We start from the raw sequence: 14,146 nt of genomic DNA, 5'->3' as shown, positions 1-14,146 counted from the left end.
TGAAGCTTTAGGCCAACTCTATATCTGTTATAAATGTTACCAAAGGGTCACCTGGGTGGCTCAGTCAATTAAGCATCTGCCTTTGGCTTAGGTCATGATCCCCGGGTCCCAGGATCAAGCCCCACATCGGGTTCCCTGCTCTGTGGGGGAGTTTGCATCTCCCTCTGCTGCTCCCCTTGGTTGTAATATCTCTCTCCCTCTTCCTCTCTCTCTCTCTGTCAAATAAATAAAATTTATTTTTACAAATGTTACCAAAATTAAGTTTCAATGGTAGTTTTGTTTTAAAAAGTCTTTTAATAAAAAATAATAAAAATAAAAAATAAACTAAAAGCCTTTTAAATTTATGACATTATGAAGTGCCTGGGTGGCTCAGTCAGACTCTTGATTTTGGCTCAGGTCGTGATCTCAGGGTTGTGTGATCGAGCCCATGTCAGGCTTTGTGCTGGGTGTGGAGCCTGCTTAAGATTCTCTCTCTGTCTCTCTCTCTTCTTCTAAAGAAGAAGAAGATGGCTTAGTATCATGATACTATGTCATGTGTTTTCACAGTAGTGATAGGTCTTTATTGTGACTGGATCAATGAGAGATCCAGCTTCAGTTTCCCATTATAAGGCTCCAGCTGCCTTTTAGGATTTTTCTGGCATCAGCTTGGTTTCCACACTTCCCTCTAAATTGTGAAGTGTTTCTTCACCCTCTGTCTAGTAGATAAAAGGAAATATTTGTTCATCTGCTGTCATCCCCAGTTGTTAAAATGCCACCCTCCTGGCATCAATTTCCCTGCAAGTACATGGATGCCGAGAGTGCTTCTGCAGGACTGTTGGGCCAAGTGTGAAAGAAGCCCAGTGGTAGGCAAAGAACAGTGCTGAGGAAAAGTGCTGTCAGCATGCACCTACGTGAAGCTAGCAGGAAAACTGTGGCCCCGGTCACCTCAGTAATGGCTGCAGTAAAGGTAAGTCTGAGAGGTTATAATGGGATGCAGAAAAATCCTGATATACTGACCTCCTTTCAGTTCCCCAGGCACGCCAGGCTCATTCTTGTATTCGGAGCCTTTTATATGACAACTGTCCTGGAAACTTCACAAAATGACATAACAAGACAGGAGGAATGTTCTGAATTAAGAAAGACAAAAGAGACAGAGCAACCCCATGGAATGTATGGCACTTGGACTCTGGACTTCTTTTTTTTAAAGATTTTATTTATTTGACAGAAAGGGAGAATGAGCAGGGAGGAGGGACAGAGGGAGAGGGAGAAGCAGACTTCCTGCCGAGCAGGGAGCCCAGTGTGGGGCTCAATGTAGGATCATGACCTGAGCTGAAGGCAGATGCTTCACTGACTGAGACACCCTGGTACAATGGATTATGATCTTTAAAACTGCTATAAGGGACATGTTTTTGGACAATTGAGAAGATTTAACTGTGGAGTGTACATTAGTCGCTTATTCTTTAGCAGGAGCAGAGCAGAATGGCTGTTTTGTGGAAGGTACAAAAATGGGAACTTGGTATTTGCCAGGGGGAGGAGATCCGGTTAACACCTTCCCCTAAAGTTGGAGCCCCAGAGGAATACACCCTAGGGGAAGAAGTGAACCAATCAGCTCTCGGAGCAGTCAAAGACTGAATCTAATCAACTCAGACACTATTTGGATTAAAAGAATGTGTCTTCCCCCGCCCCCCCACCCTGCCCCTCATTCTCACTGCATGAGAAACTAATCCACTCTAGGCAAAGATAGTATATTATCTTCTTTATCTTCACATAAACCCTGTGATGTCGGACAAACGTTTTGAAGTAACTGGTTTCTACCCCTGGGCTAACAAATAGAATCAAGCTTTGAATCCAGCCAATTCCGGTCCAAAATTTCCTGTCTTAATCACAATGATATTGTTATCAGCCTCTCCTCTGAGCTGGAGCCTTGTGTGTCTTGACTTCTGATCTCATCTTGACTATCTCAAAGGATCACTGTTATCTCCAAAATCAAAATCCTGATTTCCTTTTTCCAAACAAACATCTTCCAGCTTTTCCCATCTTTGGGACTGCCGACATCATCCATCCATGGCAAACAAGTCAGAAAGCCAGTCCCCTTCCATCCATGAGAGTCAGGTTTTCCTCCTAAACATCCCTTGGGTGTGGCCACTTTCTCTGTCAAACCCTAGGCCTGCTTATCCACATCATCCAGTTGCACAACTGTGGTAGCCAAGACTCAAGTGACCTGCCTCCCGCACCCCATTTTCCAGGATGTAGCAAGATGCATCCTTTCAGATGCATATTGAAGCATGTCACATTCCCTTGTCACACACCAATGGTTTCTCGTTGCTCTCAGGTAAAGATCAAACCCTTGACAATAGTGTTTGGCTTTGCATGAGACTCCTGCACACTTGTCCCTCCTCAGTTCCTGGAGGGAAAAATGTCAAAGACTTTGTTTTCATATATGAAAACCATCACAGTAACTAATGAATATGGGAAGAGACTTTGAGGCTGTGCAAATAGCCTGTCTCACCTCACGTTCCTCCTCCTGATTTTAGCATCCATCAGTGGATCTTGCCTGGGATGGTTATTACTGTGGTGCTCTTTTTTCTTTTTCTTTTTTAAGTTGGTTCCATGCCCAATGAATTTGGCTTGAACTCTCAATCCCAAGATCAAAAGTCGCATGCTCAACTGACTGAGCCAGCCGGGAGCCCCTAAAGTGTGTTTTTTCTAATCCGTGAAAAATATCTTTCAAAAACAAATGTGAACTCTTGATGTTTTTCAGGAAAAAAAAGGTCCTTATGAGGCACCTCAGTGGCTCAGTAGGTTAAGCATCTGCCTTTGGCTCAGGTCATGATCCTGAAGTCCTGAAATTGAGACCTTTGTCGTTGGGAATCTGCTTCTCCCTCTCCCTCTGCTATTCCCACCCACCCCCTTGTGCTCTTTGGCTCTCTCTCTCTCTCTCTGTCAAGTAAATAAATAAAATCTGAAAAGAAAGAAAGAGAAAGAAAGAAAGAAAGAAAAGAAAGAAAGAAAGAAAGAAAGAAAGAAAGAAAGAAAGAAGAAAGAAAGAAAGAAAGAAGAAAGAAAGAAAAAGAAAGAAAAAAGGTCCTCCATAGCAGACCCATGCTATAAGAAATGTTAACATCCTTATATCCTTGAGGGAGAAGAAAAATGATACCAGATGAACATCTGGGTTTACACAAAGGAAGAAAGAATGCTGGAAACTGTTGCTACATGTGTAATTACGTAATTGACTGTTGAATTAAAATAATAAATAAAAATAACAATGTATTGCAGAGTTTATAATATATAAAAATAAAATACATGATAATAGCATAAAAATCAGGGGAGACATAGAAATACACTACAGTAAAATTTTTATTTTTTATTATTTATTACTTTTTTTAAGATTTTATTTACTTATTCATGAGAGACACACACACACAGAGAAAGGCAGAGACACAGGCAGAGGGAGAAGCAGGCTCCATGCAGGGAGCCCGGCATGGGACTCGATTCCGGGTCCCCAAGATCAGGCCCTGGGCCAAAGGCAGGCGCTAGTCTACTGAGCCATCCAGGAATCCCAAAAATTTTAATTTTTATACTGTTTATGGAATGTATACCACCTAAAGGTAAACTGTAATAAATTAAATACATATAGTAAAATCCCCAAATCAACCACTAAACTAAAATGATTTTTTTCATATTTTATTTTTAAGTAGTCTCTACACCCAACATGGGGCTCAAACTTATAGCCCCAAGATCAAGAGTCACATGCTCTACCAACTGAGCCAGTCAGGCATCTCCAAAATGAAGATTTTTATTTATCTCATAAGCCAACAAAGATAAAATTAAATCATAAACACACTTGAGTAATCTAAAAGACAGAAAAAAAAGAAGTAGTGAACAAAGAACAAATGGGACAAGTAAATAACAAATAGCCATATGAGGGGATCCCTGGGTGGCTCAGCGGTTTGGTGCCTGCCTTTGGCCCAGGGCATGATCCTGGAGTCTGGGGATCGAGTCCCACATTGGGCTCCTTGCGTGGAGCCTGCTTCTCCCTCTGCCTGTGTCTCTGTGTCTCTCATGAATAAATGAATAAAATTAAAAAAAAAACAAATAGCCATATGATAGACTTAAACTTAACCGTTTCATAATCACATGCAAATTATCTAAACTCTAACTGAAAGGCAGAAGTTATATAGGGTTAAAAAAAAAAAAGAAAGCAAGACTCAACTATATACTACTCATAAGAAACACATTTTAGGGCAGCCCGGGTGGCTCAGTGGTTGGGCGTGTGCCTTCAGCTCAGGGCGTGACTCCAGGGGCCGGGGATCCAGTCCCGCATCAGGCTCCCTGCAGGGAGCCTGCTTCTCCCTCTGCCTGTGTCTCTGCCTCTCTGTGTGTGTCTCTCATGAATAAATAAATTTTTAAAATGAGCTTCCATCCAAAACACCATTTCCAACCTCCTTGTCCTTCTCCATAAAACAATCTCCCTCTCCTTTGTTAGACCTGCCTATGGTTTTGCTGTAGTTTGCATGTCCTGAATTGCAATTCTCTGCCTTTCCTGAATAAACCTGTTTTGCTGGCAAAATCACCAGCTGTTTTATTTATTTAGGTTAAAAACGTTAAGGACAAATTTCCCACTCAGGGCTCTTTACTAGAGGTTTTGCAACCATTGAGAGAAGCGGATCTTGTTCCTTTCCTTATAAACTTCATCTCCTCTTTAAACATGTTCATTGGGGACGCCTGGGTAATGCAGATGGTTAAGCGTCCACCTCTTGGTTTTGGCTCAGGTTGTGATCTCAGGGTTGTGAGATTGAGTCCTAGATCAGCTCCGTGCTGGGCCTAGAGACTGCTTGAGGTTCTCTCTCTTCCTCCGTCTGCCACTCCTGCTCCTGCTTACTCTCTCTCTCTCAAATACATACATACCTACCTACCTACCTACCTACCTACATACATACCTACATACATACATACATAAAATTAAAAGCCACACACATAATTGCAGAGATGCTGGTGAGAAGTTGTGTTTGAAGCAGCAAGTAGGCTTGGACCAGAAAATAAAAATGCAGCCTCATGATCTGTGAAGAAGACTTAACTGCCTCAAAATAGCTACTTCTGGGACTCCTGGGTGGCTCAGTGGTTGAGCATCTGCCTCTGGCTCAGGGCTTGATCCCAGGGTCCTGGTATCCAGTCCTGCATTGAGCTCCCCACAGGAAGCCTACTTCTCCCTCTGCCTATGTCTCTGCCTCTCTCTGTGTGTCTCTCATGAATAAATAAAATCTTAAGAAAAAAAAAAGAAAAAAAGAATAGCTACTCCTGACAGGGCAGAGAGCAATGTCACTAAGGTTACTTGCTGATGCTCATGAATCACAGCACCATGAGGGGGGGTAGGGGGGGTGGGGGGGGGTCACCACCAGCAAAATCAAAGGTGGGATTTCCCTATCTGAAGTTTTCTCACGAACTTAGAATAGAGAAAGTAACTGAGAACCAGTATTTAAGATGCATGTCGTAATATTCTGAGCCACATAACAATAGTAATGACTGTGGGGTTGCCTGGGTGCAGTCGGTTGAGCGGCCGGCTCCTGGTTTTCGGCTGGGGTCATGATCTCTGAGTCCACAGATGGAGCCCTGCATCTGGCTCCGTGCTGAGCAGTCTGCTTCAGGATTCTCTCCCTCCCTCTCTTACTGCCCCTCCCCACCTCAGTTCGCTTGCACACACTCTAATATAAATAAATAAATCTTAAAAAAATAGTAAATAGTAATGACTATGTAACTCTCAAGCAAATGAACCATTGGGGCGCCTGGCTGGCTGCAACAGTGGAGCATGCGACTCTTGATCTCCATGTTGTGAGTTCAAACCCCACATTGGACTGAGTCTACTTAACATTAAAAAAAATTTTTTTAAGAAAATGAACTATTTATAACCACAATGAAAAAAACCCACAATGAAAAACATGAATCTCAAAGAAATAATGTTGTGCGAAAGAAACCAGACATAAGCATACATAAAGTTCAAAAAAATAAGGAAAACTAAAATACAGAAATGCATCCCTATCCCTAGGTAGTAAAACAAAAAGCAAAGCAAGTAAAAAATTACCATAAATACCAGGATGGTAGTTACCTCTGGGTAGGAAAGAGAGGACAATGAAGAAGGGGGAAGGGCTCAGGAATACCGGAAATTGATTTCCAATGGTAGTTACACTGGATGTTCGCTTTCTGGTAATTCAGTCAGGTGTATTTTTTTTTTTTTAAGATTTTATTTACTCATGAGAGACACATACACACAGAGAGAGAGGCAGAGACACAGGCAGAGGGAGAAGCAGGCTCCATGAAGGGAGCCTGATGTGGGACTCCATCCCAGGACTCCAGGATCATGCCCTGGACGGAAGGCAGGCACTAAACCGCTGAGCCATCAGGGATCCCTGTACATTTATATTTCATATATCTTTCTGCATATGTTATATTGCACAAATAAGATTTAGAAAAAAAATCCAAGAGTAGCCAAAGAGGCCTCCTAGGTTCTCTAGCAGAAGAAGGCATTCGCCTTCTGCTGAGGTCATGATCCCCAGGACCTCGGATCCAGTCCCAGGGCTCCCTGCTCAGCAGGGAGTCGGCTTGTCCCTCTGCCCCTCCCCCTTGCTTGTGATCTCTCTCTCTCAAATAAATAAATAAAATCTAAAAAAAAAAAAAAAAAAAGTATGGGACGCCTGGGTGGCTCAGTAGTTGAGCATCTGCCATCGGCTCCGGGCGTGATCCTGGAGTCCCTGGGTTGAGTTCCACATCCGACTCCCTGCATGGAGCCTGCTTCTCCCTCTGCCTGTGTCTCTCCCTCTCTCTATGTGTCTCTCATGAATAAATAGATAAAATATTTTTTTAAAAAGGTAGCCAATCGCGATCCTGGAGACCCGGGATGGAATCCCACGTCGGGCTCCCGGTGCATGGAGCCTGCTTCTCCCTCTGCCCGTGTCTCTGCCTCTCTCTCTCTCTCTCTGTGACTATCATAAATAAATAAAAATTTTTAAAAAAAGGTAGCCAAAGCAATTTTCAAGATTACAAGAAGGGAGTGTAATTATAGAGCTTCGGTAGTTAAGAGGCTTATTGTGGGGAAGCTAGACAAATGAATAAATGGAAAATAATAAAGAACACCCTTTCCCCCTCCCAACAAAAAACCCCCATGAATCTAGAATATTTTGGTATATAATACAGACGGCGTTTTTTTTCTTTCCCCCTGGAAAAAGCTTTATTGTTTCCATTCGGTCCGGGGTGGTTAAAAAGCTGCCTGGCGGCAGCTGGACAAAACAAACAGAGGCCCTGGCACAGAGGGGGGTCCTCAAAGGCCGCTGGGCTCCAGAGGCTGCCAGGCATGCTTGAGGGTGAGCCTTTCGAAGAGATACTCGCCCAGCCCAACCGGGGGGCAGGCCAGCCTGCGGAGGTTAGTCAGGTGATCGCCCATCTCCTTGAGGAGCTTCACCTCCTGGCCTAGGAAGTGGCCCTCCAGGAAGTCACAGAGATGGGCGTCGGCCTGGGCAGAAGCCAGGGCATGCAGATCCAGAAGGGCCTCGTTCAGGTTCTTCTCCAGGACCACAGCAGTTTCCATGGCGTCCAGGGCTTTGCCCCACTTGTCGTGGGACGGCTTCTGCACGTCCTGGAACAGGGCGTTGCCGACGCGCTGGGTTTGCAACTTCAAGAGCCGCTGGGCGCCCTCGTGCTTCTCCCGGGCTAACTCGCGGAAGAAGTGGCCCAAGGCCTCCAGGGCCACCTCGCTGCAGTCGAAGTAGAAGGCCAGGGAGAGGTAGGTGTTGGAGGCCCGCAGGTGCATGTTGGCCAGGCAGTTGATGGAGGACTCCACCTCGGCGGAATAATTCTGACGACCCCGACAGCTCGTAGTTGATGTGCAACGAGGGGCTATGCTCACAAAGCGGGGTTGGCTGCACCCCGCAGGACCCCCGGAGGCAGAGGGTGGCTGAGGAGGCGGTTCGGGGGGTTGAGGCTGTAAAACCGGCTGGAAGGTGGCCGGAGCCGGGAATAAGGGGTGTCCCTGCGTCTGCTCAGCCCAAGGTCGGCTGAAGCACAGGGCAGGCCCAGGGGCCCGCCGGGCGCTCTGCATGTGGGGCATTACGGTCACCGGAGACGAAGCTCAGAGCGAAGCATCCTGGATGGGCTCTCGGGAAAGCCGACAAGAAGCCGTCTTGGAAGGCTCTCCTCGGAAACGTTAGGCTGGTCCAAGTGGAAAATATGGCTGCGCCCCTCGACGTTCGGTTCCCCCCCGGCCGCGGGCAGTTTCAGCCGCGACGGCGCTTCCGGACGCCAGGTGGCGCCTGGCGGGAGCGCGGGCGCCCGGCAATGACGCGTGCGCACTGCTCCCCGGGTGCGTCGTAGGACCCCCGCTCGCGCACGCGCACCCGGCTGCACGCCCGCCATCCCGGCCGGTCGCGCTCTTGCGGTGGCTCCGGCGGCGGCCGAGCGGAGCGCGCGGTCCGAGATGTCCGAGCTGCCCGCCGACACGGACGCGGCGAATGGCCCCCGCGACGTCGGGCAGGCGGAGGTAGGCGGCGGGAGGCGGGAGCCCGCGCCGGCGCGGCCTGCGGAGCCCGGGGAAGGGGCGGCGGCGGCGGCCAGGGAGGCCCGCGAGTTGGCGGGGCCGGCGGAGGAAGAGGGCGCGCAGGCCAGGCCCCGGCCCCGGCCCGCCAACGGCCCCGGGCTGGCTGCGTTGCCGTACCTCCGCCTCCGCCACCCGCTCAGCGTCCTAGGGATCAACTACCAGCAGTTCCTCCGCCACTACCTGGAGCACTACCCGATCGCCCCGGGCAGGATCCAGGAGCTGGAGGAGCGCCGCCGGAGGTTTGTGGAAGCCTGCAGAGCCCGGGAAGCCGCGTTCGACGCCGAGTACCAGCGGAATCCCCAGAGGATGGATTTTGACATTTTGACGTTTACAATAGCTCTCACTGCATCCGAGGTTATCAATCCCCTGATAGAAGAACTTGGTTGCGATAAGTTCATCAGCAGGGAATAGCCAGGCGATGGAACTGCTTCCGGGGGAGCCCCTGCGTTCAGGACCTAACGCCAAATCCTGTCGCCGCATTTTAAAAAGTCATCGTATATGAGATAAAGCCTGGCCTGGCGGAGTGGCAGGGGACGAGTTTATCACGAAAAAGCACCAGGAAAGAGAGAAGGGGTAGATTCAAAGCCTCGGGCCTCCTCCCCACGTTGAGTTTGCGATTGATGACAGATTCTTTGCCCTGCGGCGTGGAGAGGCCTTTCCAGAATTGCTTCCCCGAAAGGCGAAGGATGGGTTTTAGGAAACCGAGACTGGATGAAGAAGTGTTGACGATAGCAGAGCCCGGGATGATGGAAGGGATTATCAAATAATGATGGGAGGAGTGAGGAGTCCCAGCGGGGATGCCCTGGAAGACCCCGGAAGGCTACGGACAGAACTTGAAATTGGCAGAACTCGTGCTCTCCTGGTTCAGGTTCCACGGAAGGTTGTAGTCTAAATGGATTTTGTGTTTTCTGAGGCATTTCAAATGGCAGGCAGTGTCACTGTTGTACATATTCCCTGATAAATATGTGTTCGAGAACATCTGAAGTTTGTGAATTTTCTTTCTTTTTTTATTTTTACTCAAGCTTCTTCTGGTAAATGTATTCACAAAGCCCCAAAATGTAAAACTATACTCCGAAAAGCCTTCCATCCCTGTCCCCTCAACCCAGTGGGTACCACAACCCACATCTGTAGTTGCCTCTTCTGTCTTAAAGTTTTCTTGTGTACACACGAGTGAATGCGAATTTGGGCGGGTTGTGTTTTTTTCATTTCTTCACAAAAGTTGGTGTATTTACTAAGTTATGCGTTGCTCTTTTCAGTAAGAATGTATTTTGAAGATCCTTCCAAATGGCTCCGTTTTCCTCGTTCTTTTTTAGAGCTGCATTTTGTTTCATCCTGTGGCTGGTTATGTTGTAATTCTCTAGAAATGTACTGATGGGCATCTGGGTGGTTCCCCATCTTTTTCTGTTTCTTTAGATTTCTTTTCCTTTCTTTTGAAGATTTTATTTATTTGAGAGCACAGCGGGAAGGCAGGGCAAAGGGAGAAGGATGAGGAGACTGTCCACTGAGCAGGGAGCTGGATGTGGGACTTGATCCCAGAACCCTGAGATCATGAGCTGAGCTGAAGGCAGACACTTAACCGACTGAGCTACCCAGGTGCCCCAATAATATCAGTTTGTTTTTTTTTTTTAAGATTTTATTTATTCATGAGAGACAGAGAAAGGCAGAGACACAGGCAGAGGGAGAAGCAGGCTCCATGCAGGGAGCTCGATGCGGGACTCGATTCCGGGTCTCCAGAATCACACCCTGGGCAGAAGGCAGATGCTCAACTGCTGAGCTACCCCGGCGTCCCAATATCAGTTTTAATTTGCTTTTCTCTTATAAGTGAAGAATCTCTTCTGAGAATTCTGTATATTCCCTTTTCCATGAACTGTCTTTATATCTTTTATGCATTTCTCGCCTGAAGAATTTTGTTCTTTCTCTGTTGATTCCAGTGGCTGTTTATGTCATAGCGATATGAGATAATGATAATTGCTTATAATGCAAGATGGGTATTTTTTCCCAGCTGGTCTTTTGCGTTTGGTTTTCCTGAAAGCCTTTTGGCATGGAGAGTTTTCCCTTTGTTTTTGTTTGCTGTCCTCTTTTAAACTGGTAAGGTTTTGAATCTCAAGGTTTTCTTGGGGGAGGGGGTGTGTATAGTTTGTGTATATTTGAGTCTTTGAACCACTTGGAATCTATGCTGATGTACAGTAGGAGGTAAGAATTCAAAATTCCTTTTTTAGATGGCTACTGGCTGTCCTAATACCAGTTACTAACTAGTCCATATTTTCCCCACTAACTTTGTTTAAAGATGCTGCTTCATCTTATACTAAACAGTGTTTTCGATTTTTCAACTACGTACTTTCAAATCTGGAAGTGCTAAAACTCTTCGTTATACTTCTTTTTTCAGAGCTTTTGGCTGTTTCTGTTTACCTTACTGATCAGCGTCAAAGTCAACTTATCTTGTTTCAGGCAAAGTTGTTGTTTTGTTGTCGTTGTTTTTGAGAGAGGGAGGGACGCCTCCAGCCCAGGGTGTGATCCTGGGGTCCTGGGATCGAGTCCCACGTTGGGCTCCCTGCATGGAGCCTGCTTTTCCCTCTGTGTCTTGGCCCCCCTCTCTCTCTCTCTCTCATGAATAAATAAATAAATCTTTAAAAAAATATATTTTATTCATTTATTCATGAGGGACACAGAGAGAGCAGAGACATAAGCAGAGGGAGAAGCAGGCTCCCTGCGAGGAGCCCGATGTGGGACTCGATCCCAGGGCCCCGGGATCACGACCTAAACCAAAGGCAGACACTCAACCACTGAGCCACCCAGGCATCCCAGTATTTGTTACTTTTAGATATTAATGTTATCACATCATATAAATAATCTGGAAGCCTTCCTTTCCTATATTCTGGAACACTTTAAAATCCACCGGAATTATCTTGCTAAGGTTTGGTAACATTCCTTTTGACCGAGCCCGTACTTGTGGTGGAGAGGTTGAGGGTCCTGTCGCCACTTTCCCTCCTTTTCCCCGTGGTAAAAGCAGTAGTTGTAGGTACTTAGAAGACAGACGTGTCCTCACAGAGTCCGATTGCAGCGTTTTTCCTAACTTGCTTGATCAGATGCCTTTCCCTGCGCTCTACGGTAACAGAAGGGAGTTGCTGGACTCGGAGGGCGGCATGCAATAGATGAAAGTGCGTCGTGACACATAAAACTACAAATAATCTCCGTGAAGCACCAGGTTTCACTTTCTCCGGTGTGGTGGGCATCTCAAGGTCAAAACTGTCTCCCTGAGTGTGGGAGGTCAGCCTGGAGTTTCTACTTATCAAGTGACCTAGTCTCAGAGTTCTCCCGGGATCTGGCCTGAGACAGACACTGCAGGTGTCTACCCCACAGAGAAGCTGAACTCGAGTTTAGAGAAAAAGAGGCTGTTGCCCAAACAGGAAGCATCGTGTGAACTCAGACTTCCATGGTTCCCAACTGCTCAGACATTTTGTCCTTTATTTGTCCAGAAAAGAACACTGAGGCCAGAAGCCTCCAGGTCCATCTGACTACAGATCATGTGTTCTTCCCACCAAAGGTCATGGACCTGAAAGTGGGGCTAGCCTCTCAGCAGGGGAGCGGGACTGGGGGGAGGGGGGGTGGCATTAGGGAGGGTGCATATAAACCACATCACTTCGGGCGTTGGACTACTTGGGTTCATGCTCTGATTTTGGCATTTATCTGTGAGGCCCCAGGCTTAATACCCAATGCTCTGTTTGTCTCTTAAATTTCTCCCACTCCATTCCTTCTACATCTCTCTGAGTGATGAAATCTTAAAGAGGTTAAATATATACACTTTCAGAATTTCAGCTGAGGGGAACACAAGAATCTAGACTTCCCAGACCAACGCACATCCTTAGAATGTGTCAATGCATATTGTCATGCGGCCAAATTAAGTTTTCTTTTATGAAAACCTGAGTATAGGACATCCTAGCAAGAGTCCCAGACTCAGCTGCTTTAGAGAAATGATCACCTGCCGTTGGGTGTCCAGTAGAAATGGCTTTGGACCATCAGTTCCAAAGTGGATATAACTAGGATCGTGGGTAAGTCTCTGCTTTCTTCAAGGACTGAGAGACGCAGAAAAGGAAAGTAGGTAGTTCTCTGTGAGCTAATAAAAATGGCTAAGTGGTTTCCCCTTCCTCCTGTCCCCACCTGCCCATAGCCATCATTTTCTGCAAGGAAAGAGAAGAATACTTCTATTTCTCCAGAAATGGATGGGTGGCAGGACGCCAACGTGAGCAAACCCCCAGGTGAGAAGCATTTCCACCTCAAAGTAGAAACAGCCTTTCTGGTATAATGACACTTGGTCTCTGTCCCTGGTTGCGGCACAGAGCTCCTAAAACCTGGGATTCCCTGAATGATGAGGATGATGTGAGCATCTTTTGTTCCTTTTTAAGATTTCATTTATTTATTCATGAGAGACACAGAGAGAGAGGCAGAGACCCAAGCAGAGGGAGAAGCAGGGGCCCTGCAGGGAGCCCGGTGCGGGACTCGATCCCCAGACCTGGGATCATGCCCTGAACTGAAGGCAAATGCTGAACCCCTGAGCCACCCAGGTGTCCTGACCATTTTTTGTCCTAAAGAGGTGACTCGGTGGCCCTATAGCTAGCTTCCAGATAAGAACTGGCTGCCAGGAAGACCAGGCCTTGATGAGAAGCTCCCAGCCCTACCCCCAACCTCTGGGGAAGGGAGACAGGGTGGAGGTTGAGTTACCCACAGCCGGTCACATCTACATAAGGAAACCTCCATAAAAACCCTGAAACCAGAGTTTGGAGAGATTCCAAGTGGGTGAACACCATGAGATGTGGGGAGCATGGGACACCCAGAGGACGCAGAAGCTCCGTGCCCCTCCCAGCACACCGTGCCCTACGTCTCTCCCCTGTGGCTGTTCCTGAGTCATGTCTTCTATAATAAACCAGTAATAGTAAGTAAAGTGCTTTCCTGAGCTCTGTGAATCATTCTGGTGAACTACCAAACTTGAGGAGGGGCTAGGAGAACCCCTCAACTTAGAGCTTGTTGGTGAGAAGTGCTGGTGACAACCTGGGGGTCCTGAGTGGCATCTGACATGGGGCAGACTTGTGAGGCTCAGCCCTTAACTTGTGGGATCTGATGCGAATTCCAGGAAATAGTGTCAGCACTGAGTTGAATGGTAGGACACCCAGCTGGTGTCCAGAGAGTGGGTTCCTGGTTTAGATAAAACCCACACATTTGGTGTCAGGCCTGTTTGGGGTAATCTCCAGTTTGATTAACTCAAAATTGGCGCAAAATCCTTTTTGTCATTTAATATGACACAGTCATGGGAGTACTAGCCCATCACACTCCCATATCCCACACTCAAGGGAAAGGGGATTATATGAAGGTGTAGGTCATTGGGGGTCACCTTAGAATTCTGCCTACCATTAAAAGTAAATATTTTAGGGGGTCCCTGGGTGGCTCGGCAGTTTAGCACCTGCCTTTGGCCCAGGGCGTGATCCTGGGGTTCCGGATCAGGTCCCGCATCGGGCTCCCTGCATGGAGCCTGCTTCTCTCTCTGCCTGTGTCTCTGCCTCTGTGTGTGTGTGTGTGTGTGTCTCTCAT

The 14,146-nt window shown here is 47.2% G+C and overlaps 1 protein-coding gene and 1 pseudogene across 1 annotated transcript; one reads left to right on the top strand and one right to left on the bottom strand.

Moving 5' to 3' along the window:
* Window positions 1–7,002: 7,002 nt before the first annotated feature.
* On the bottom strand, window positions 7,003–8,290 carry LOC112928385 (ferritin light chain pseudogene; annotated as a pseudogene).
* A 54-nt stretch (window positions 8,291–8,344) lies between these two features.
* On the top strand, window positions 8,345–9,541 carry LOC112928386 (EP300-interacting inhibitor of differentiation 2-like). Its single transcript, XM_026010066.2, has one exon. It carries the CDS (start codon window positions 8,444–8,446, stop codon window positions 8,972–8,974), a length of 531 nt encoding a protein of 176 aa, XP_025865851.2. The 5' UTR covers window positions 8,345–8,443; the 3' UTR covers window positions 8,975–9,541.
* The last annotated feature ends 4,605 nt before the right edge of the window (window positions 9,542–14,146 follow it).

This window comes from Vulpes vulpes, chromosome 1, assembly GCF_048418805.1.
Source record: "Vulpes vulpes isolate BD-2025 chromosome 1, VulVul3, whole genome shotgun sequence".
NCBI classification, from domain to species: domain Eukaryota; kingdom Metazoa; phylum Chordata; class Mammalia; order Carnivora; family Canidae; genus Vulpes; species Vulpes vulpes.
This window is presented reverse-complemented; position numbering and strand designations above follow the sequence as displayed.

What these genes read in the sequence shown, in the direction of transcription:
- LOC112928386 (XM_026010066.2), top strand. Translation starts at nt 8,444, where the DNA reads ATGTCCGAGCTGCCCGCCGACACGGACGCGGCGAATGGCCCCCGCGAC.